Consider the following 24,074-nt stretch of genomic DNA (forward strand, 5'->3'; position numbering starts at 1 on the left):
ATTGTATCTTTGCACCTCCATAAAAACGTTTATCTGATTTCTGCTGGCAGTATGTTTCACTACCTTGTCCATCAGCTCTGATGCTTTCACTCTGGCCAGGCAACTTCTATTCCCCCCGGTCTCCTAATTATTGCTTTTCCAGATGTTTACATTAGTAAGTCATGGAGTGTGCTACTCCTGTCTAATGAGAGTGACAGACCATCAGTTGTGCCACTACAGGCCACTGCAGTCCTCTCCTGAAGATACTACTGCTTTGACAGCATGCAATAGAGGGCAAAAATGAATAAGCAAAAGAGTTTTGAAAGGGCAGGTACTAATAGATACACCAGAAACAAGCATGCTCAGAGGCAAGTAATTCACAGCACATCTCCTAGGGACCAAAACCACAGGTGTTTCATTAACACACAAAGGCAGTGAGCTTAAGCGGGGCCATCGGATCAGGCAGACCAAACTCCTCTGCATTTGCATTAGTTGACTCAGGATTGGGCATTTTTTTTTTCCCTAATTACAGACAGTGCAGTGAGTATAAAAAGGACAGTTAAGCATCACTGCTAAGCATGTCTCTTCTTCCCATGTTGCACACCCTGGCAACAAATCAATTTTGTCTTTTGCTGTGAGACTTTCTCTCTCTCTCTCTGACGGCTCAAAATTACTCTCCCAGAATTCTCTAGAGCAACTTTTTTTTTCCCCTCCACAGTTCAACCTGCCAGTTGCCACTTTAGTAAAAAGCATATAGCAACCAAGAACTATATGTTTTCCATTCCCTCTAAAGGTTAACTATAGGTGAATGTTTTATTCTTTGTAACAAGTAATTGACATGCATGAGCCAACTTTCTGTTCAGAACATAATTTGTATTCTTGAGAGATCTGTGCATGTTCTTGTTCATATTGCTTCTTCCCTGAAGGGATCTGGAAGGGGGAGGAAAAGGAGAAGCTTTTAAAGTTTGGCTCACAAAAGTTACAGAGAAAGATCCAGGCTTTCAGCTCCATCAGATAAATGGCAGTGTAACTGCACAATGTACAGTACACTGGCACATACTGATAGGAAAAGAACAGAGTAAAAGGGGGGAAGGAGAAGGGGAGAACTGAGCAGGCAGAAAAACCAGAATACTCAGTGTCCAGGCAAGCTTGCTGTTAAAGTAAAAATAATCAGACACTTTGATCCCAAAGGTTGTTGGGCTCATTAGAAACACAGTTCAGGTGGGAATTTAATGAGAGCTTTCTACTGAGAAGTTGATATAGTTCTTCATCTACTTGAACTTGGGCACTTAGGCAGCATTTCCTTAATGAAACTTAATGATTTGATTCCAAGACCACTGAAATGAGATTTGTTTCAGTCACTTCAGTGGGTTTAGGATTAAGTTCAAAAAAGCACCATTTTAATAGGGGTGTGGCAAGGTCGTTTACAGAGCATACTTTTTTTCTTTTTTTTTTTTCATAGAGTCTTCTCATGTGGTTACATCTTCTTCTGAGAAGGTCTTTTTAGAATTTTTGTAAAAAAAAAGAGTGTCAGCACATTATGCAATGCCTGTAATTTAGAACATAGCTCGTGGGTTGTGGTCTCCTCAGTCAGGCTGATAGGTGTGGTGGGTACAGCTGTGTAATCCTTGTGATGCCGGAATCTGTCAGCTGCCACTTCAGGCCTTTAATTTTACCACACAATAGTGATTTTTTTATTTCATAGTAAGGATCTTCAGCCCCCCTGCATGTAGTTTTTTCAAAATTAAACAAACTTAAGACCCCTTTAGCAAACACAGAATATATTGAAAAGGTAACGTGAAATCAAACACAGAATATATTGAGAAGGTAATGTGAAATCACATTTAGAGACTTGATATTCACACTTTCACCTATGAGGATAGGTCCTGCTTACCAGCAGTAACCCCTTAGCTTGTAACATTCAAATATGTGGTTTTAGAAGAGTGAACAGTATAGTTTTACTAAAGAAAATATAATTTACAGGCAGAACTGGGACGGAATTATGTATGCACATTATCATAGCAATTTAAGAGATTTAGCTAGTGGAGAGCCTTCACGCTACTTAGGTTACAGTATCCTCTTGTAGCCCCCTCCCTGCAGTTTCCCACTGTACCCACTAATAAGCATTCTCCACACATGGATACCAGTTGTCTACTAAAAATTACTCTAAATTCTACTAAGAATTACTCTACTAAAAATTACTCTAAATTCTACGTAACTAAGGCAATTTAGGCAGAGACATCCACTTATTTGTATAAGGAAAGCCTGAAAGAGCACCATGAGGTTGTTCTTTCCACTCACACTTTATTTCAAACAGGTGTGCAAAGGGAACATATCAGAGAGATTTAAATAGAAGGTTAAGCAGACTGTAAATTTCCATCTACACTTGGTCTAATTAAAGCTATGAACATACGTGAGACTGAGAATTTTGTTTAGAGTAATCCCCTTATCAAAACTGTCATATGCCAGGAAATGTTAGAAGCAGAGTTGCTTATTCCCCATGTTCTTGAGCTACTGTGTCTGCCATTTAAATATCAACATTTCTCAACAGCTTTCAGTTTAACCCACAGAGGTTTTCCCACAGTAACTTCTGGCTGACTTGTGAGCCCCTTACTCATACCAGTGATTAGTTAATTCCACAAATAGCTCCACTGCCTGCAGTGGGATCACATTTAATTATGACTACATCAATGTAAAAGGTTTCCAGCCCTTTAGGACTAACACAGATAGTGCTATGAGATAATCTCCCAGGGGTTGTGATCACCAGACTTATTTTCTACTTCTGCTTGTGTGAAGAAAAAGCCACTGTCACCACAGACAAGTGGAAAATGTTCCTACTGCAAGCCATGCTAAGCCTAGGTTTGGGGTTTTTTTATTGTTATTGTCTTACAAAGAGCTTTCTGCCTCTTCCAGCTCTTACATTCTGCCATAAAAGCAGAATATTAAGGTCTAGGGTGCAAGGATTTTCTCACCTTTACATTGTCTCACTTTGTGCCTCTACCCAGCATTTGCACTTATAAATAATTTAAAGTCTATACAGAAAAAATAATTATGTGCTGTTTATGTACCACAGTAATGTTTTCAGGTCTCTGCTGAGCTAGGGGCCTCCTGTCAGACACCGTAAGGATATGTAATGGGTTTATGATATCCCTCACTATTATCTGTTTCTTCCCAAAGGGCTATATTCTGAGTTTCATACATGGATGCATGTAAGATCTTACATGTGATCTCACTGCAGTCAATGACATTATTTCTGAGATTAACTAATGACCACTGAGTGAAAGTGCTCATGATCATGTTCTTATTAATGAAGGGAAAAAGGGAAAAGAGCTTTTCAGTGCAAGGATCACAGTCCCACATGGAGCAGCAGTCACAGGCTGGAAAACAGGTGCTCATGCATCAGGCAAGCCCTCCTGAGGTCACTGAGTGGATCCAGGACTAAATCTTCATACCACAGACCACAGGGCTACCCATTCCCCTTCAGCAATTTTTACTGGTGTCCAAGGGACAGATTTCCCTGCTAAGCTTTTGCCTGCATGTTACAAAGCTTTCTTTTTTAAGAACTGCTATGTAATAACCTAAAATAGCCTGCCCCATCCATCCTGAGTGCAGCTGGGCAGAGTTCCTTCATAGTGTCTGTCATGCCTAAAAATATTCGTGTTATGAAAACACAGACAGAGATGTGTGTTTCTGTGTGCTGTGCCCGTGTGTTTAATGTACGTGTGAGTGCACGTGGAGCAAGTCTGAGGGTGAGCTTCCACGGAGCATGAACGTTGTCCTGAAGGATTATCTAATGTCATAGTGTCATGAATAAGGGCTTGATACTTGTCTCTGAATATCTGTCTATGGCTCTACTGCTGCACTATAAATACATCTAAACCAAAGCTGACAGTATGTAAAGCAGGGCAGGGAATACCTCTGACTTCTAGACTTGCTAAACTTGCAAAGCTGTGGGCAGTGCTGCTCGCAGCAACACTTTACGGGCATGAGAGAAGTACAGTGAGCAATGAGGCAGGCTAAGCCTCACAAGTGAGATGAAGTATAATATTTGAACGTTACCAAGGAAGGAAACTAAAGGGCAGTGCAAAGTAGGTAAGATGTACTTCGACTGGTGTGGAGAGGATGACAGTGGTGAGGGCCACAGTGACAAAGCACAAAGGTGGGAGGTGTTTTAGATCACATGTGGTTTTCCTTCTTTGAAAGTTTTAAGTCATAGAAAAAGCCCATAAAGGAATCAGATATGACCATACAGAAACAGGAACCGATGAAAGAAATTAAGTCTTGGGGTAGAGGAAAACCCTATTAGTTGAGTGTTTCTCACAGCTTTTTTTCCCTTCTTTCTTTTGAAATGATGATGTGTTCAGCTTCATAACACAGGCAAACCCTGCAACTGAACCGGCCCAGTTTAGCTGTTTTAAAGTGCAAAAACGTGCAAGGACAAACACCTGCTGAGTTCAGGAGAACAGAAACAAACAAAAGAAAGAATAAAACAAAGAAAATGCCCAGGTTATCTCCAGTTCCCTCTGAAGCTAGTCCAGGTCAGCACTGTTGTTCTGGTTGTACTGCAAGATATGAGTTTCTGCAGGACACCCACATTTTATGAAATAGTTTTTATTTCTCACAAGCGCTATCTTTACATGAGGTTAGTGTTACTTTGAAACCTTCTTTGCTTCATAGTTTCCACACTTCTACAACCAGTATCTCCATGTACTCATCCTCTGTGACTGCTGAAAACTACTTCTAAGTTCCCTGGAGGGAGAAACACAGTCAGATGAGGCAGCCCTTTCCTGCCCAGTTCTGCACAGAACTAGTAACCCTTCCAAAAAGACTGTCATTTACCCCCTTGAATGTCCTGATTTAGTGCAAACTCACATTCATATACATAATTAACATTTTTAAAGGATTTCTAAAGTCTGTGTCATAGCCTATAAAATTCTTTGGCAAATGCAGAGGAATTCAGGTACTTTGAGGTTAAAACAGTTTTGGCAGAATAAAGAAAACTAGAAGCAGTAATAAAAAGCCCAAATCCCTGAAAGTACACAATGTGTCCTTCCCCATGCATTAGGCTGCAACAAGTGTGTTGATAGGCAGCATTAGATATGCAAGGATGAAGTAAACAAAGAGCGTGGGATTGCAAAGTAAATATTTGGGTGTATTAGCTAACTGTTTGTGGGGGGGGTCCGCTTTTAAATTTGTTTGTATTAATGTTTAAGTCCAGCTCACCTTCTAAAATAAGATAACTGCAACGATCTGACTCCTGCCCACAGTCATCTCTTCCATCAATATTTTTGCTTATCTCTCTTCTCATGTTTCATGTTGTTTCAAAGCAGCTCTTTAGCAATCCACAAAAATGTTAGCTATCCAGCTAGGTTTAAGTGGACCCCAGCTGAAGTAAATACTCCACACAGGCATACTATGTTTCTTTTCCATTTCTTGGCTAGTCCTCTTTGGGCCTCTACATGTAGATCAGGAGTCTTTAAAATGTTTAGTGAGGAGACCATGCAATACAGAAACTATTGCTTTCACAATGCTGTGTTTCTATAGTAACCATCTTATTAAAGCACTGCAGCCATCTGCTTTAAATACTAACTTCACAAGACCATCAGGACTGGCTTAAAACAATATCACATGTTCATTAAATATTAAAACTAGAAACAAGGGGACAAGAAGAGAGAACTACAGGAGACAGCTTTTTCCTGTTCCTTCAATCTAATCTTTGAAAAAAAACCACTCTTGTTTGCTCTTTTTAGATAATTTAACAGTTCATGCCACTGCTTTAGAAAGAACTGTGACCACACTAGCTTCTGGCGGCATAAACTACAACTTACTGGGATGTTGCAATTACAAACAAATGAAGAGAATAGCTTCTTGGGGTAGGTGTTCAGTTTGTGGATGTTCCTAATAACGTTTTCTGGACCCTGTTTTTGTAGCAGTACTCTCAGATGTAGGAAGTCTTTGGAGGAGGGAGTACACAGGGGAAGAGCCAGCAGCAGCTGAGAGGTGCCACACTGAGGCAAACAACTGTTTTGTTTTTATCATAGTCTGCTAAAGGGCAAATGCCTCAGAGAAATGTATAGTCACTCAGAAATGCATTCAGCAACCTCCAGCTTACAGCCAAAACCATGAGACTTAAACCCTCCTACCACTTGTGTCCTAAGGAGCAGGTGCCTAGACATGGTCCTGATTCACAGAAATGCCTGCTACCTTCAAAAGAACCTGCATCAGCAGCACCTTGTGACACCAAGTCCTGAGATTAAGCACACCTGTCATGTTTGTTTCCTTTAAGGAATTTGAAATCTGTTGGCTGTTACCTTCTTCAAATACTGTCTGTCTTCAAACTGTGCTAGAGAGCCAAAGCTGAGCTCCTGAGATCCCTTCTTTGCCTTCAGCCTATGGCATCTGGCTCACACTCCTGAGTTATTTTCACTATGTTCTACTTTCTGCTCCCTCATTCTCTGCTGCCCCTTTAGAGGCGCAGACCCCGGAGTCAGAATACATGGAAACATCTGAAAATTTCACTGGACCAAGAAAGAATAGGAGAATTCAGATTTTCCCATGGACAAACCACACACCTCTGGCACTACAGCTCAAGAGAAATATTTTCTAGTATTTTGCATTCTCTCAAACATGTTTCTATCTTCATCCACGAAGACAGCTTAACAAAACCATAAATAATACTAAGATTAAGTACTGTATTGGATTTGTTTTTCCTACTTCTCATAACTGCCACATTGAGCAAGTGCCTACACTTAAGCTGTTTGTTATATTGTCCAGATCTTCTGCAGCAGAGAGCATTTGCATAGTGCGTGGAATAGCGGCAATGTGCCCAGATAACACTGTCATGGTCCTTGGCCAAAAAATGTCACAGTCTAATGGATCACCAGACCCTCACAAAAACGTGTAATTACTTATTTTAAGATTCCCCCTGCCCAGTATGCAGTTCCTCCTCCTTGATGACACCAACTTCTCTGTTTCACACACCAGCTTTTTTTCTGAAGTTCTTCTGAGGTCTCTCAAATAGAAAACCCAAGGGCAGTGTCTCAAAAGGCAGGAACAATCGTAAGCACAAACACTGAATGAGGAACAGGAGTTCCTGGAGTTACACTAAACATCAAGCTGAACAGTTAAGTGAGTCCTTTTGAGAAAAAAGGCAATTTTTGCACAGGCTGCAAGTCCTCTTTGTGCAGCTTTGTCAGACATTGTTACCTTTCTCCTCAAGCCTTGGCAGGGCTTCAACTGGAATGCTATATCTGTCCAAAAGGAAAAAACGTTCATCAAAATGAGAAGATTTGGCAGAGTACAGAATCTCCTTTAGTAGAGGTCTCCTAGAGCAGATTATCCAACTATTTGTCAAAATGACAGTTACGATTTGGCTGATTTGGGAGAAGAAGATGGAATAAATGGTCTCTCCCATGGCTATTTCATACAACTTTTAGGAACAACTTGTCCATCTTTCTCACTGCTGTGCACTGGTACAGGGAAATACTGTTAAGTATATCCTGATGAGAATTTTCCTGGATAAGCGTGCAAGCAAGTTTGCACAGACCATAAAGAGGCTCACAAAGGAAACATGCTGGCCACTCTTCCCCTCAAAAGTAAACTAACCTAAATGTTCCACATCAAAACTTTGCACTGGAGCTCGGCATTCTTTCACATGGAATTTCATGGTATTTGCTGTGCTTGAGACAACCATACTCTCCACATTTGTGGACTTTCAGCAAGGATAAATAATTAGGAAAAAAAAAGGCTGCTAGGATAGTGGAACATGTAGAAGAGAAGGCCTGATTTTGCTGCTTCCACTGTATCTCTATTGAATTCATAAATCACTATTTTTGCAGCTTGCCTGATAAAGAATAAATGCTGTTTTCTTTTATTGATGTATAATTTGACTACTAGAAATGGGGGTTTCATCCTATTTTGAAGCTTTGGAGGTTAGCCATGGCCAAAGTCAGCCTAGTGGGCAAAGCACAGTGGTGTTTCTTGTAGGACTGAAAGATAGGGGAAGAAACCTCAGCACCCAATTGGCTTAATCCTGTGAACATGAAGAAGCCATTGCTGGCACGGTTCAGACAACATTTTTTTTCCTAAACTTACTCTGTAAAGTGGAATTTTCTTGCTTTCCTAAGAACACCTTTGGGCATTTCCCCCTATACATTCCCCAGTACTGTAAAAATCTAAAATGCTCCTTGTTTCTTTCATTGTTTTTGTTCTCTTTTGCACACACCATAGTTCTTGTAACTCTTGAATTAACAGGACTTGTTATGTTTTTAAGGTGATGTGAAACATTTTCTGCCTGTGGTTTGTGCTGAGGAATATGCACAGCTGCAGGCTGGTTGCATGTTCCCACCTTGCCTTTGAGTGCTGTCGGCCATTGTTAATGTGACTTAAAGAACTGTCCAGCAAGTGTTTTGTAAGTTTTCTTCTCTGTGCACAAAAGCAGCAAGCAATGGCTCTGTTAAGGAACCATCTTCTGCTGAGAAAGCAATGAGTAACAGAGACAGGAACAGCGTGACCCCGGTCTGTCTACCTGTCAGGTCAGGAAGTCCTCCCACTGCCTCACTCAGTGCTGCAAATTTTGGTAGCAAAATTCAGATCCTATCCAAGATTCCCAGCTCCAAAAGACATTAATGACAAATCCCTCAAGTAAATACCAAGGTGCTGTTTCATCTCTTCTCCATCTCCCCTTGCTTTTTTGGCATATTGGCTTTTCAAAGGGGTGAGGGAAGAGGGGGATTGGCAGCAAATTATAAACTGGTGAATAATCTCTAACCCTCTCTCACACACACATATGGCAGAGAAAGCTACGGCCAGGGATAGTTCTTTATTATGCCAAGGGATTTTCTTCCCCAAACTATGCACTGTCCTGACTACTGATCAGCATATCTGAGGATAGGAAAAATCAAAGGTCCCAAATCTGTTTTTTGGGAGTTGTAAAACTCTTTAGTAAGGCTTGCACCCATGGATCTGAAGACATAATTAAACTTTAGGTGTGCCTTTCGCTGAACTTGTTAAACAAGATTTCCACTGCTTTTTTACCTAGAGGACAAACCCATGACAGAGTCTGTATTTATTTTGAGATACTCATCTAAACTGACACAATGGCGGTATTCACCCTGTAGCATACAATGGTAATCTTACACTGTTCCTTCCCTCCTGATCCAACCAAAAGCATGGGATAAAATAATCTTTATCATAAGCAGCATTTCTTCCCTTATAATCTCTTCACTGGGTGGCTAAAAGAAGCTCTTTGTATAACATAAGAAAATATCATAAATGGTAACAGTAGGAAGATTCTCTGAGTCAAAGATGCACCAGACAGAATTTGTGTATCTGTATGGACCTTACGCTGGTTAAGTTAAACGTACCAGTGAAGCCCAAAGACATCATAAATACCAATAATTCTGTCCTTGTAAACCTCAGTACTTTCCGGTTAAGAACAATTTAAAAAGTGCTTCAGGGCTTCTGAAGAAAGACTCAAGAAGATGTACAATGACGTATCCAAGAGAAAAGCTATATACATTAAGGGAAGATTTTACACTAAGGTTCTAATTCTCCTTTCTCCAAGTCTGCCCATACTTGTACAGTTTCACAGTAAGGTGGATTTGCTCTCCTCAGGCAGGAGAAATGATACAAAGAGCTCTTAAAATAGGAACACAGCAGTGACCTACTTTCAGTACTTCCATTCTTATTTCTAGGTCCATTATATACAGTGTAATGAACATTGTAATGAACATTCAGCAGTGAAAAGACATCAATAACCAAGCAAGTACATTTGCTCACATTCTCAATGCAAGATTAAAAATAGCTAAGGAGACTGGGCAAAACCAGCCAGGGACTGACCTGCAGAGCACTTCATCTGCTCAGGGTAGAGTTGTCTGACCACAAGAAATGACATAGTGATCAGGTCAGAGTGGACATGTGTCAGCCTCTCTAGTTTTGTTTTGTTTACATAGCAAAAAAATTCTGCATGAACTCTGACAACTCTAATGCAGACCTGCCATGGGTATGGTTAGAAAAGATGAAGACTGTAGACTAGCTTTATACTTACAAAAGTCTTATTCAGTAACAGGATTGAACTGTATTGGAGGAGAGGGATGGAGAAGCTCATAGTGTGTCTTTCCCACAGGCTTTGTCACGATGATTATTTACAAACACTGAGACGTATTATAGCAACTAATATAAAATAGAACTACCATTTTTCTACCATCTCATCTGCTTCTGAAAGTCAAACTTTCTATTTGGGAGGGGAAAAAGAATTTTTCACCATTTAGTAGGCTTTTGCAAAGCTGAGATTAAATTCTGTGGTCCCAAAAGTGAAAACTGGAAGTCGTTTATTAACAAGTGTAGGTTATTTTTGCTCATTTAGCAGCTTTTTCAAGAAAGCTCTCTTTATCTTTGGCAACTACTCACAGTTATAGAACCTGTCTTCCTCCACATACATGTATTTCTGAGACAACTACAAGCCTGTCAAAAACTAGTTGTCTGACCATGTACTCCACTTTACTGCCAAATTCTAGGAAGCAAACTGCTTTGGAGTAATTTGGCATACAATGCAAACTTCTTTACAGAACTTCAAGGATAAAGAAGGGATGCTTTTTTTTTTTTTTGAAGTAGACATCTACTGTAAAAAATATACATGTGAAGATAATGGACATGTGCCAGTTGAGCATACAGTGCTTGGTTTGCTAAAGGAGAGTTTCAGCTATGACTTTTTTCCCCTAAGGCCCACGTCAAAAAACTCAAGTCAGTCATAGAGTGGTATTCATATTTTGTAGATGGAGGTGTTTATTTTGAAAATACTAAGGCATCTTTTTCCTAAATGGATGGTTATATCCTGACTACAAAGCATTCATTAGTGCCCAAATGCAAGTGTCAATAAAGGAATAAAAAAGGAACTGTAAATCAGGAACCACGCGATCATGCAGTGTTCTTTTCTTTTAGCCAAAGTAAGTCAGCTTTGCAGTTCCTTCCCATTTTGAAAATTTTATGTACTTTCTGAGTTAGTTCAACAGACTTACGGTGCTGAAGAACACAGTCAGTTCTATCCCTGAGCTGCTGAATCACTTACCCGCCGCTCCTGCTAGCTAATAGTAGCTATTTTTAGTTTATGGTGTAAAACGCTCTCATGGTGGCAATGATATTTCAAAAGAGTTTGGGAGCAAAATCATCTGCCTGTGTTCGGTACGAGTGCCTCGCTATTCACTCCCAGAGCTGGCGATCTAGGTCACCCTGGCACGCGGGATGTGGCATTCGCTGGCTCTTTCATAACTGCCCGTAAGAGTTCTGGGGTCATGTTTGTAAACACTGCTGCCATGTGCGCGCAAGCACGTGGCGAGACACCAGCATGGCCTGGAGTGCCAAGACGGGAGGTAAATCTTGGCGCCAGTGTCGACGTCGCTAAGCCAACTAGCGCCGACTCTCCCGCTGGCGCACACCCCTCACGGCCCTGCGGAACACCGTGGCGGGTGGTTTGAAGGGAAAAGGGGAACCTTCTTCCTGTTCGTGGTACACGTGGACGTGTGCTAATGCTGATGGTAGCCCAGCAGGTTCGTCTCTCAGGGGTAAGCAAGTGGCAGTGCTGAACTGTTCTCAGGAAAAATAAAACCGATTTGTGCCCTAAGTCACTGAAATTGGAGTCCACATGGTCCCACAACACAATGCAAAACTCTGGCTATTAGGGAAAAGAACCGTATAAGGGCATATTGCCAAAGTTTCCAAAATTACTTCAAAGACACATAACAAAGACTTTGTAATAGCTTTTTGCTGGCTTTGCACTGATGAAATTAAGACCACGTTTCAGGCATTTGAGGAAGTAGCTCCTAAATTATTTCTGTTTATCAGCAGAGGTTGCATGATACGGCCAGTGCAAACAAAAGTCACGAGTCTTTCATTTCCTCTTAATGAGAAATGAGCAGATCCAGCCACCCAAACCTATGCAAAGTTTCATCTCACCCTGGCCATACACTTTATATGCTTCAAGAAAAAAAAAAGTGGGAGAGGGGGAACAATCTGTGGTCAACGTCTCTCTCTCCTATAAGCGGCTCTGTTTCAAGCGCAGCTGTCTCATTTGCTTTGACCTTTGCTGGGAGAGCTGAGAATAGGACAAAGAGTTAAAGTGTTACCAGTCCCTGCTGAGTCTGCATTTCTCGGCCAGGCAAGCCAGAGGCGGCTGGGAGAGGGTGTGCACACGGCAGAGGGTGAGCGGGTAGGAAGGGTAAAACAAAAGGAGAAAAATAAACTGTGCACACCCCAAACAAAACAGGGGAACAAGTACAGAACAAAACAGGGGAACAAGTACAGAAAAATGCTCGTCTTTGAAGAACAGGAACTTTTCTGTTTGTTTCCCTACATGTAGTTATATCTTGTTATCTGAACTCAAGGTACAGTAGATATATGAGTCCTTGAACTCTGAACTGGTGAGGAGAGCAGCAAAAGTAAGTCAATACAATTTTAGCTGAGTGGCTGGAAAGAAGCAGGCTTTGTCTTTTTGTGCCTCAGCTATGGGAGGCCATTTAATGCAGCAATGCACAGCTGTTCAAACCTCTTTCTTGCTGTATGCCAATGGCCTGCTAAAACAAAGCAAAACCAAGGCAGTCTTCTCCGAGTGATAATGCAACTGTGGTTTCAAATACTAGCTGCTCCAAACTACTTGTGTTTCATTGAGCCCCGTCTCTCAAACCTGGAAAAAAAGCAGTCCCTGGTTTGTTAGCAGGAAATGAAAAAAAAAACGCGCCCATTCATTTCCACAGGGTTTTTGAAATCCTGCCCTACTGTAAATGTTACCCAATTCCCTAGTAGTGTCTCTGGAAAGCAGAAAAGTACCTTCCTCGCTATTGCGTGTATATCTAGCCAGCGCTCTCCAGTGCCGCTACTCTATCGAGAAATAAAGTTTCTATTTTTGACTCACTGTGGACGACCTTGCTCTAAACCCCTGGCCTGAATATTGCTTAAATGTAAAATGAGCAAACCCAAACAAGCCAGCAGGCTCGGCTGGCCTGTCACAGCCCTGCTACGAGCAGCCACGAGCGTGGGTGAGAAACAGGAGCTCTCGCAAGCTGCGCGAAGGGAACCCGGCCCTGCAGCGGGGCACCCTCAGCCCTCATCGCTGCGCCCCGGGACACCTGGGAACGAGTTTGTAAACAGCAGGGCCATGTGCAGGGGAGCCATGTGGGGGCTTGGCTGAACCTCCAAACTCAGGAAGAGGAGCAACAGGGGAGGCAAGTCCAAGTACCCCCACTCCATCATCTTCCGAAGTAGTTTGCAGTGCTATTGGATCCCTAAAGACAGCAGGGAAAAAATCCATCTGTCCTTCATGGTCAGCTGCCTCTGCCTGCATCCAGAGACGCTGCATGAGCTAAATTACCAATCAGATTTTATTTCTAAATGCATTTTATCATGGATTGTATCACGAGTCTGTGAATGTGCTGAAGTTAAATAGGGTAGGCTCTCGGTGACATGCACTGTGCACCAGGCAGGCTGAGCTGGGACTATCACCCACAGCACAGGAACTCTCCAAGGCCAGAGGGAGACATTAAAACTTACCGTCTCCATTTCAGGTCTAGGAGGTAACAGGTGACTGTTGCACAGAAAGCTATCAATGCTGCTAAGGTTGTGTCACCTGCACAGGTTTGTCCATCCCATCTCCAGCAGAGAGATTTCTGACAACAAATTAAATTTGTTTGGGTTTTTCCCCTCCTTTGAGCTCTGCTACCAAGTATGATGTCAACATGAGTGTTTGTGAATCCTGACAAACCTTTAATTGGTAAAACAGATCAAATGGGAGTTGTGTGGTAGGTTGGAGCTGATGTACATGAACAGTTTGGACACTGTGGGAAATCTTGCCTGAATGATTAGGAGGATTGAGGGCATTCAAGGGAGTTATTGGAGTACTTACTTTTTGAAATGACATTACATAACTCTTTCACACAGTGTGATTAACTGACACAATGTACTATTTTTAATTATTATTACTTTAATTGTTTGCTTGGAGGTGCATGGAGACATCTACAGTGCCAGTAAAATGGAGATCGCATCCTTTCCTGCACTCTTTCTCACTTGGAGTGGGGTTTAAACAGCACTGCAAAGCAGTGCACAAAAAGAGCCATCCTCTTCCCGGAGGAGATCTATTTAATTTTCATTTGCTGGGTTGTTTTGGATAAGCACTGCTGATTCAAAGCTCTCAAGGTTTGTGCAGCAAAAGAGAACATCTCAATAAACAGAAAATGCTACTTCTGAACCAAATGCTACTTCTGAAACCAACATCTGAAAAAAAGTGAAAAGTGTCTAGTTTCTGTTTCTTAAAATTGATACTTCTGTTATCTTAGTAAGCAGAGAAAACTATCTGTAAACCTCTGAATGAGCAGGAAGGAGGGTATCATGGGTAAAGCACTGGGGTTTAGGAGATATGGGTTCAGTTCCCAGCTATACCACAGCTTTCCTGTAGGTCTTTTAGGGTTAAAAAAAAAAAAAAAAAAAAGACACTGAAATGAATTACTCCAGCAGGGTTTGTACCACAATGCGTGATCTCTGTGTGCTTTGGCTCTCAGTTGTTGCTTATTAATTTTGCACCCTTTCTCTTACTCTTTTCGTCTTTTTCCTGCTCATTAACATTAGCACCCTTGGGAAAAGACTGCAGCAGTGCTGGTGAGGAACTCCTCTTACACACATACACAGACATATGTACACAGAGCGGGCAGTAATAGCAGCTTTGCTTTATTTACTGCAAATATTTAGGGTTTTTTGAAGGGAGTTGCCTGCCTCTGCTATAAACAAGAGTTACTAACACTCTGACCCCTTGTGTGCTGCCAGAACCCTTCTCCCTGCCTCCTTTGCTGAATTAAATAGTAGAACAGAACAAAAATGGCTTATGCTTGTACAGCCCCAAGCACAGTGGGATTCTGTTTCGTGGCTGGGATATGAGGTGCCTCCTAATGTGCAATAATTAATTTCACTCTATCCACTCTCCTTATATTTAGAAGCATCAGAGTTGCCATTCTGAATTAGACATATGCTCCAGCTTGTCCAAAAAGAGTATCTCCAACCAGCTAGTTGTTTCAAGAAAAAGCACAGTAGTTAGACTCACTCTTCTAGAGGCAAAATTTCTTTCTAATCCATCAGCTAGAGTTCATATTTTATTGCACAATACATGTCAACTTGCAACTGCTTTGAAAACTTGAGTTTCTTTTTTTTAAAGTAAAAATCAGTTTTTAGCTTCTATAACTGCCTCTTAGTCTTTCCATCCACTTCCTTTCCCTGTCCCCTCAAAGAAGAAAACAATAACCCCAAAACTACTTTTCCTTTTTTCAGTTATTATAAAATGTAGACTGACTAGGTGCCTCACTTCTTTAAGTGTCTCTATTACAGTTCTCTGAGACCAAGGGAAATGAATAGGGCTTTGTGAAAATGGCAGGGGCTGCCATCAGTTTGCAGGATCACGAGTCAGCTGACAACACTGTGGGGTGGGGGAAAGCCACCTATATTTAGCATATTGTCAACAGTACACGGGCACAGGGGGAAAATGGATAGAAATCTGTGTTCTCCTGCCTGGTCTCTCACTTTTCGGGCACTACACACAGTAACAGAGAGGAAAACAAACAAACAAACAAACAGATCAGCACAATTTTTCTTTTTCTACTGCCTTCTCACACCTACAGAAGTTTCTTCTCTGCATTAAGGATTATAGGGAAGCAGAAAAGCACAGGTCTAACTTACTTAAGGAAAACAAATGTTCCATGTAGAATATGGAGACCACCACAGAAACAACAGAAAACTGAAAGGTTGAATATTTCTGGTTTTTGCATTTTTGTCTTTACAAATATAAAGAGTGTTTTCCCCTATTTGTTCAGTATTTTCAGTTGCTTCTGGGTATGCATTGTGTACACTTGCAACTGTGTATGGAACGGAAACTTACTAGCACAGATTTTCTTTCCCCCAAAATGTCTACTAGTTATACAAAGTTAAATAACTGTTAAATCTGACCCCTTCCACTTGTTCAGTTTTCATGTTTTTTATTTCTACTGTGCCATTTTAGTAATAATTCAGAGCTTTTTGGGCAGACAAACTTGAACTCAAACAGACAAGGAAGTAAAGGAGTACAGAGGGAACAAAAATTTGGTAACTTGAAAGTATCTTAAAGTCTGCAATACATGCACACACACATCCCAACTTCTCCATATTCCAGGGAGAGGACAGTCCAATGTATTTTACAGCTTCCATATGTTCTTTTAGGGATAAATGGCATTCCTTTTATTAAGCTGTACATGCACTTCAAGTTTCACAGAAATATCTCACTTCTGTGAACTTGAACTTTGGAAGAAGGGAAGAAACTCCTGCTTTAGTCCAACAATTCCTTTTCCTCATTTTACCGTGAGCAGGACAGTAATGCTACTTGCATACAAGAGGAAATATGTAATCATTCTTTTCTCCTTTTTGCTTACATAAGAGCTGAAAGAGTTTTGTGTCCTTTGGCAAGTATAAAAATTGTATAACTTCAAAGAATGTGACTTCAAACACAAGTGAAGTAGCACTGAAAGAACAAACAGATTAAACAAAGATGAAAAAAACTATCAGGGGCATGAAATGGAGGTGAGTGCAGCTTGAACAGTTGTTGTCCCTCATGCAAAGGGACAAATATGGAAAGATACTAAAGGACACTGAAGTTGAAGGCAAAACTCTCCTACCAGCATCAGGCCCAGGGTTAATGTCTACCCTTTGATCTCTCCAACAGCACTAGAAGTGGCAAGAGAAGGAACAAATATTCAGTGCAATCTCAGGAATGCCTTTGTCACATATTCTATCATATATTCTTTACTATTCTTTACTCCTGCTTGCTACCTTCTGCTATCCAGCTGCTGTAAGAGTAGTGGGAGCTGTGGGTCAAACAGAAGTCAGAAAAGAAAAGGAAAGGCAGTAAGGAGTTACTGAAAGCATGGATATGGATATGACACAAAAATTGTGTCTCACAAATGAGATAACAGGTGAGCAAGAAAACACTGCAGTGTAATATCAACAATACAGTAATGTAACAGACATTAACATAAAATGGAAGCAACGAATGTGAACATAAAACTGCTGGGAGAAGCCAATAAGATCTGTGGATAAGCCTTCATACTCTGTTGCATGACAGTGAATACCATGATTCATCTAGACAAATTCAGAATATGGAAGAGACATTTGCACCAACTGCTTCCTCTCTGTGAGGAAAAAACAGATCTTAGGATTCATTTTTGTAAGGCAAGTGATGCGCTTTGCACACTGTTCCGAGCACTTGCTGCAAAGCTGTGTAAGAAAGTCTGAAAAATGTTCATGAGACTAGATGAGGAGCAGAACATCTGACAGTGAGGTCCCACAGTGCATCCAAGAGCACAGGCTTCAAGTGTCTCTGGAGACTAAAACCTGTCTGACAGCTTTGGTTTAAGTCCACAGGGGAGAGCCTGAAACACGTTGCCACTTGGCTGCTCCTGACCATCTACAGTGCATTTTCACAGAATTTTCATCTGTGCAAGGCATCCCCAGTAACTATTACCACTTGTCCTCACTCTTTTTTTTTTTTTTTTTTTTTTTAAACAACAGAGTGGTGGCACTATTCATTTGGCTAAGTAAATGAAGAAATCTCCACCAAGCTTCCTGTGTCTAATGGAGATCCAAAACTTGCCTTACAGTGGTATCAGCTTTCGTAACAGAAACGCCTCTTTGTGTCAACATGTCTAATTAAGTAGTAAAGACTTTCAGCTATTTGATTTTACTTATAAAGTTAGTAGGATTCGTGATTTCTTTTTTGTTCTTTAAAAAGGGAATTGTTCTAGTATCCTAACAGGTAGTGAGTCATGTCTAATTAAGGAAAAATATATAACCATTTACAGTGGGATTCTTGTATTGCAAAGAGCTGTTTTGTCATAAAAAGCTTTTGGGGATTGAATAATTTTTAAAAGGGAAGGAGGGGCATAAAAATAATTTGAAACCTTTGCAACAATTCCCTTAACCCCCATCTCATAGTTCGAGTCAGTCCGTTCCAGACAAACACGTCAACACAGCCCAGACTGCGCTCGAGCGCTGAGGAAAAAAACAACGGCATCCGACGAAGGACCCAGAGATTCAGAATGCAACACAGATGCAGAAAGCTCAGCCAAAAACCAAACAGCGATATGGGTTCTTAAAACGGTGCATTTATTTATTTCTTTCCCCTCCCCCGCGGCTTGTGGAGGACCAGGGACATTCCTAGAACTCTGTCCTCACTGGCTGCGTCAAGGCAGCTGCCGAGGATGCTGGGACACTGTTTGTAAACACTGTAACCACGTGCGCGCAACCACATGGAGAGTCATCGTCCTGACCTAAACGTCTACCCACTTGGTAAGCTGGGGTTTTACTGCAATGGAGCCAAATCCTTTCCCAACACGATGTGACTTAAAAGTAGCTCACGCCAGGACACTGGAAGACAAACTCGGACTGTTTATGCATTACTAGAAAGGAAATTAGGCAGAGAAGTTGATTAAACTTTAGTCATTGAAATGTAAGTTTAAGGACAAGGTAGCTCACGTAGAGTAAAGGAGTCGTTCTTTATACATCTGCAAAAAATTCAGCTTAAACCTAGAAACTGCTCCTTCACTGTGCGCACACCTGGTGAAACCAGTATTCATATGCTGGGAAACCACATGGAATATATCTGAGGTTAGAGGTAATGCTGTAGAACAAGTGAAGGTTATTTCAACTTGTCTAAATTGCATCATCGTAATTACTCAGAGAGTGCCGGGGCTACTGCCCTGTACCTGGGGAAGACACTTTCCAGGGGTATTTGGTTCTTGAGCTACTCTTGGTTATCTTCACTATCTAAACACTCACCTGCTCACTTCTCTGCTACTTCTTTGAAACTCTCTGTTGTGGTTTAACAAAGCTCTGTACTCGATTAGGTTAAAATGCTAAATTATCCCTTCTTGCTTAGCTTGAGCATAGAACAAGCCTATTCTTTTCCACACTGCAATAGAAATGCCTCCTTTATTTTACTTTAATTTTTTTTTAGCAAGAGGAAAAGCACACACACCAGGAATTCGGTCAAATATTGGAAGCCTTTATTTATCTATAAGAATAATCCCACTGGGATCTCTTGCCATATGTATGTTACAAGGCAACAGCACTCCAACTTGGATTCCACAGCTCCACAGAAAACTTTGCTTTTTAAGGACAGCCTGAATTTTGTTCAGGTTCCTAAGATGATTCAGAGTTCTGGAAGGTGTTTGACAGATATGAAAAAGCCTACTTGAAAAGACAGACAGGAATTCAAATCTTTATGGCTTTTATTCGTTGAAGTTTTTTCTCAGTTTTTTCAAAGCATGGCAACTTTCTTTAAATTGACCCCAGATTTAAAATCCTTTACTGTGACAAACTAGTAGAACACTCTTTCTGATCCTCCTAGAGCATATTTTTTTCTTCATTTCAAGAACAGTGTGAATGTGGGTGAAATTAGTTAGCTGTTCTTCCTATTTCTCAAACCTTGTTTTTCTCTACCTTCCTTCTGTTACTCCCTTCTATGTAATGCAAGGCACATTCTCAGTATTTTAATCCAAACAACCTTTTTGGGTCAGTCATCAGTTGTCCTTGGGATCAGTCCAGCTGATGCTGGAGGTTCAGAATTTTATTCCTTAACCCCACCACCACCATGTCCACCCACAGAGCAATTCCTTGACAAAATGGCTCATTTTTCCATATATAATTCTTTTTTTTTTTAAACAGACATCTATCCTAAGGAAAGGCAGAAGTGGCTTCTTTTCAATGGGTGACTGAGAGGATGATTACTCATGGTGCTTTCCATTTGTAAGGTTTTATTATCTAGGATATGGGGACAAGCTATGCAGACTGAACATGCAAGCAGTGATGATCTGAAAGTCTAACAACCAGAACTATGGCAACTTGTTACTAGTTACTTGTTCAGTGCTCAAAAGCATATTTTTGCTGCAGAATGTCATTAAATGAGTAAGATGGTATTCACTGCCTTATGGAGTAAGGGATGGGAATAATGCTTCAAGTGTGATTGATTCACATAATTCTCTTTCTGGCTTTCAGCCACGATGCAGTCATATGCTTTATCTCTGTTCAGACTACAGCTTTCTTTTTTTTCTAATAATGAATCATAGTACATCCCACTCCATTTCAGAACCAGCACATTGCCTTTCAAATGATGTCACAACACTTACTGCTGCTGGCTGACTGCCTTAACAGCAATCAGAGAGCTGGACTAAATAAATACTGTATATTATTTGGCAAAATCATTTGTGGCTGTGTTCTCCAGTACGGTTTCCAAGATAACCACCAACTCTACTTGAAACTTGGCAACTTTGTTCTACCACTTTCAGGCTCCAGTTGTGAAGCTGGCTTACAGATGCTGTTACCATGCCTAGAGCTACTGTGCAGCCGCCCAGTGAGAGAGGTAAAGGGGTCACTCACTGTGACAAGCCAAATTTGACAACTCTTCTGAAATTACACCTTGAAAAAATATCAGCTTTTTAAAAACGACCTTATTTGGCACCTGTAGAAGCACAAACCCTAATCCAACCCAAACTTCACATTTTTCAACATCTGAGCAGTAGACTTCTTCCAAAAGATGAGGAGGTGGTTTTTGGTTGGTCTTTTTTTCTTTTCTTTTCTTTAGCGCTGTCTGGTTGTTGCTAATATTTAAAGGAACTGCATGGAAGACAGAGTCCCAGCAGCATCTGAAGTGCCTGGGGCAAGAAGGAACAGTCCCATCCAACTCTGGCAGCTGAAATCCCCGTTCCAGCAGCAACTACAGGGTTTCCTATTCCGCATGCAGAAGCCAAAACATTTACAACCTCCTTTCTCTGTTACCCAGTGCAGCACTGGTGCCAACAAGAGACCTTGGAAATCTGTCCGTCATAATAACTCCTCAGCAAGCACACGTTTCTTGTTCTTTAAACAATGTTGACATGCCAAAGTCTAGGACCATGCACACTATATCAAAACAATACCAGTTTTCCTGGCTAAAATCCAGGAATCAGCACAATGCCAAAGTCCTCGTTAAAAGCCTGACTACAAAGAGTGATAATTCGGCAAATTCAGGAGCCTCGGTGTCTCCTGTTCAACCTTTTCTTCTTTTGAAGATTTGTTAGGAATTAGTTTTGAAACGGGCAATACAAAACTGCTTTCTGAGGTTCCCTGGATGCATTCACACAGGTGTCTTTTTTAAAAGTCACTTCCCAAAATGAACCAACTATTTCCACTGAAAGATGACTTTTGAGCTCTTCATTTCATACGAACAACAGTTTAGCCCCACCACCAAAGCACTCTTATTTTCCACATCTTTGCCACCCCTTTTTTTCCTCCTCCCTACACCCTGGTTGCTCGACTTAAATGTTCTCTGACTCCACTGGCAGGGTTCCTACTACACTTTCCGTGAGGAAAAGAGACGAAAACCTGCCCAACAGTGATTTATCTTCATTGGTTCCAAGCTGCCTTTTTTTTTTTTTTTTAGCGGGATAAAATCCAAGATGGGTATATTCAGTGTTAACAGCAGCAGTCAGATCCCTCCACAACTCCAGTTTATGCATGACTATTTTACATGAGTTTATACACGACTAAGACCATTGACATCTCCCTGTTGAGTATCTTCGGCAGCCACGTCCTGTTTTGCACTTTACAACCTCCAGAGAAAGTGCCGTAGTAGAATACACATGCAGATAGGCGAGTGAATGTACGTGTGACTGCGCTCACCCCCTGCTGCAGTAAGTCAACCTGCCATTAACATGCGAATAGAATGGCCTCATTAGCCGACAAACAACACCCACTGACCTGCTTTCACTAGGGAGAGTATCTCCTTATCTCTGAAACTCTTAAACTTCACAGCGAAAAGAAGAAGAAAAGAAAATGATGCCGAACTGATACTCAAGAGCTGCTGATCACTGCTCAAAGCCCGCACACTCGCATGCCGCTCATCATGGAAAACAAATCTTGTGATGAGATGTTCGGCTGCGATAAAAGCACGCTAGACCACATCACTTCTCCCTTCACCTCGCTCCGAAAAGGAAGATTACTTAGCACAAAAGGGTCTGCCGAATTTCCAAGGTTCAAACCGCGAGCCGAAAAGCCCCCCCTTTTAACTCGGGGCTGCCGGCGTCTGAGGGGTGATTTAACGCCGATCAACGCCACGATGCGAGCGAGCACAAGCACACACCGCCGCGTCCGACTCAGCCGCGGGGAGGTTGTTGCTCTTGTCTGTCATCTGGCGGGGAACGAGCCCGACCTCGCCGACAGCGTTGTTTTAGGGGAGCACGCTCGGGAAAGTGATTTCTCCTTTTCATCCCGCGGCCACATCGTGCAAGTGGCCCCGACGACGGCGGGGCTCAGCAGCGCGGACAAAACGCGCGTGTTGGATCATTTTGCACGGAAAAACGGGAGGCCCCGCACCGAGCCCCCCGCCGAGCCCGCACTTCTCCCTCCCGAGCCCCCTTCCCCCCCGGGACCGCGCTCCGCTTCCCACCCTCTCGCCCTCGCCAAGCCCCGCAGGACCCGCGCCTCTCTCCCCCTCTCCCCGGGGCTGCGCCCGCCTTTGTGTCCGCCGGGGGCCGGGGAGCGGCACAAAGCCGGGGCGCCTCCGGCCGCCGTCCCCGTGCGCAGACAAAGGCGCGGGGAGGGGCGGCGAGGCGAAGCCCGGGTCCGGCCCCGTGGGGAGGGGGCCCTGTCAGTCAGCCATGTTAGGGGGACCCGCGGCGGCGCCCCCTCCTCGCCCATCCCCGGCGGCGCCGCGCGGCGCGCTCCCCGCGACACCTCGCGGGGCTGCGCGGCGGACAAGGCGGCCGGCGCGGGGGGGAGCCCGCTCTGACCTCAGCCGCGTCCCTCAGCCTCGCCGACATCCAGCACGCACAGCCCGGGCGCCGCGCTCCCCGCTCCTACAGCGCCGCCATCTTGCTTCCTTCTGCTCCTTGGCGAGCGCGGCCGGGCCCCCGCATCAATATGCGCGCGGCGCCCTGACGTCGGCGCCCGCCCCGCGCACCGCCCCGCGCGCGCGGCACGGCCCCCATCCCCCCACCCCCGGGCACGAGGCGCGGGGGCGCCCCGGCCCCGTCAGCGGCCCCGTCACGGCGGGCGGCGCCGGCCCCCGCCGAGCCGCGCGGGGCTTTCTGCCCGCCTGCTGACGCTTCTCTTCGGTCTTTGGGGTTTCCCTCCCCCACCGGCGCCGCGGGACGCGGGTAGCGCCCGTCAGCGCCAGACCCCGCCGCCCCCTCCCCCTTCCCCCGCCGTGGGACGTCCCGCGTCCTCCCCGTGGCCGCGGGCCGGCGGCGCTTTCCCACGGCTGCTGTCCCCGGGCTGCGCTCTCCCCCGGCTGAGGCGGGGGGGACTGGGGGAACGCGGCTCGCTTAATGTTCGGGAGCCGGCTGACAGCGCAAAAAGAAAAATCGACAAAATCTCCCCACGTTTCCCCAGAACGAAGACCCCTGCCCGCAGACACCGGGCGGCCAGCGGGAGTTGCTCAGCGCGGCGCCGGCTGGACACCCATGGCGGGAAGCGCCCGCGGCGCCGCGGCTCGGTGCGGGACGAGCGGGGGCTCTCGGCACCGTCCACCATCCCGCGGTTTCGTGCCCGCGGCAGCTGGAGCCGCGGAAGGCGGTCCGGCTGCCGGTCTCAGCGCCGCAGCCCCGGCAGCGGGGTTCGGTGCCACCCTCCCACCGCTCTCAGCGAGGATCCCGCTGCCATCCCCGCCGCTCGCCGCCCTTCTCCGAAGGAGCTGGAACTTTTCCAGCTGGGCAGCTGCGGGAAGCAGAAGTAAAAGTATGCAAACCTACCTCTCTGGGAACCAGTGCTGGGCTTTCACACCGCCGAGACGCCGCCCGGAGCCCCGAGCGCCGGACTGAGCCGGGGGCCTCCCCTCCGCCGTGCCGTCCCCTCTGCGCGAAGTTACTCCAGCCTGCCCGGGACGCGTGCGGGACTGGGGGCGATTTCAGGAGAGCATTCGCTTCCCGACATGGCCCGGGTCCTTCACCCCAGGGGTGGCAAGCTCTGGGTTCATCGGTGGTGCCCGGGAGATGCTGAGTCCCCATCCGTCACCGTCCCGGCAAAGGCAGGCTGGTGAAAAAGGGACTTCAGAAAGATGA

General features: G+C 43.9%; 1 protein-coding gene across 2 annotated transcripts in view; it reads right to left on the reverse strand.

Moving 5' to 3' along the window:
- TET2 (tet methylcytosine dioxygenase 2) overlaps window positions 1–22,924 on the reverse strand; it is a 71,260-nt gene extending 48,336 nt beyond the window's left edge. For both annotated transcript variants that reach the window (XM_050338049.1, XM_050338048.1), the window contains exon 1: window positions 22,806–22,924. In XM_050338049.1, the coding sequence (XP_050194006.1) occupies window positions 22,806–22,835 (30 nt within the window). In that variant the 5' untranslated portion in view covers window positions 22,836–22,924. The remainder of the gene's footprint in view (window positions 1–22,805) is intronic.
- Window positions 22,925–24,074: the final 1,150 nt, after the last annotated feature.

The sequence above is a fragment of the Myiozetetes cayanensis genome, unplaced genomic scaffold, assembly GCF_022539395.1.
Source record: "Myiozetetes cayanensis isolate MyiCay16 unplaced genomic scaffold, myiCay2020 scf7, whole genome shotgun sequence".
NCBI classification, from domain to species: domain Eukaryota; kingdom Metazoa; phylum Chordata; class Aves; order Passeriformes; family Tyrannidae; genus Myiozetetes; species Myiozetetes cayanensis.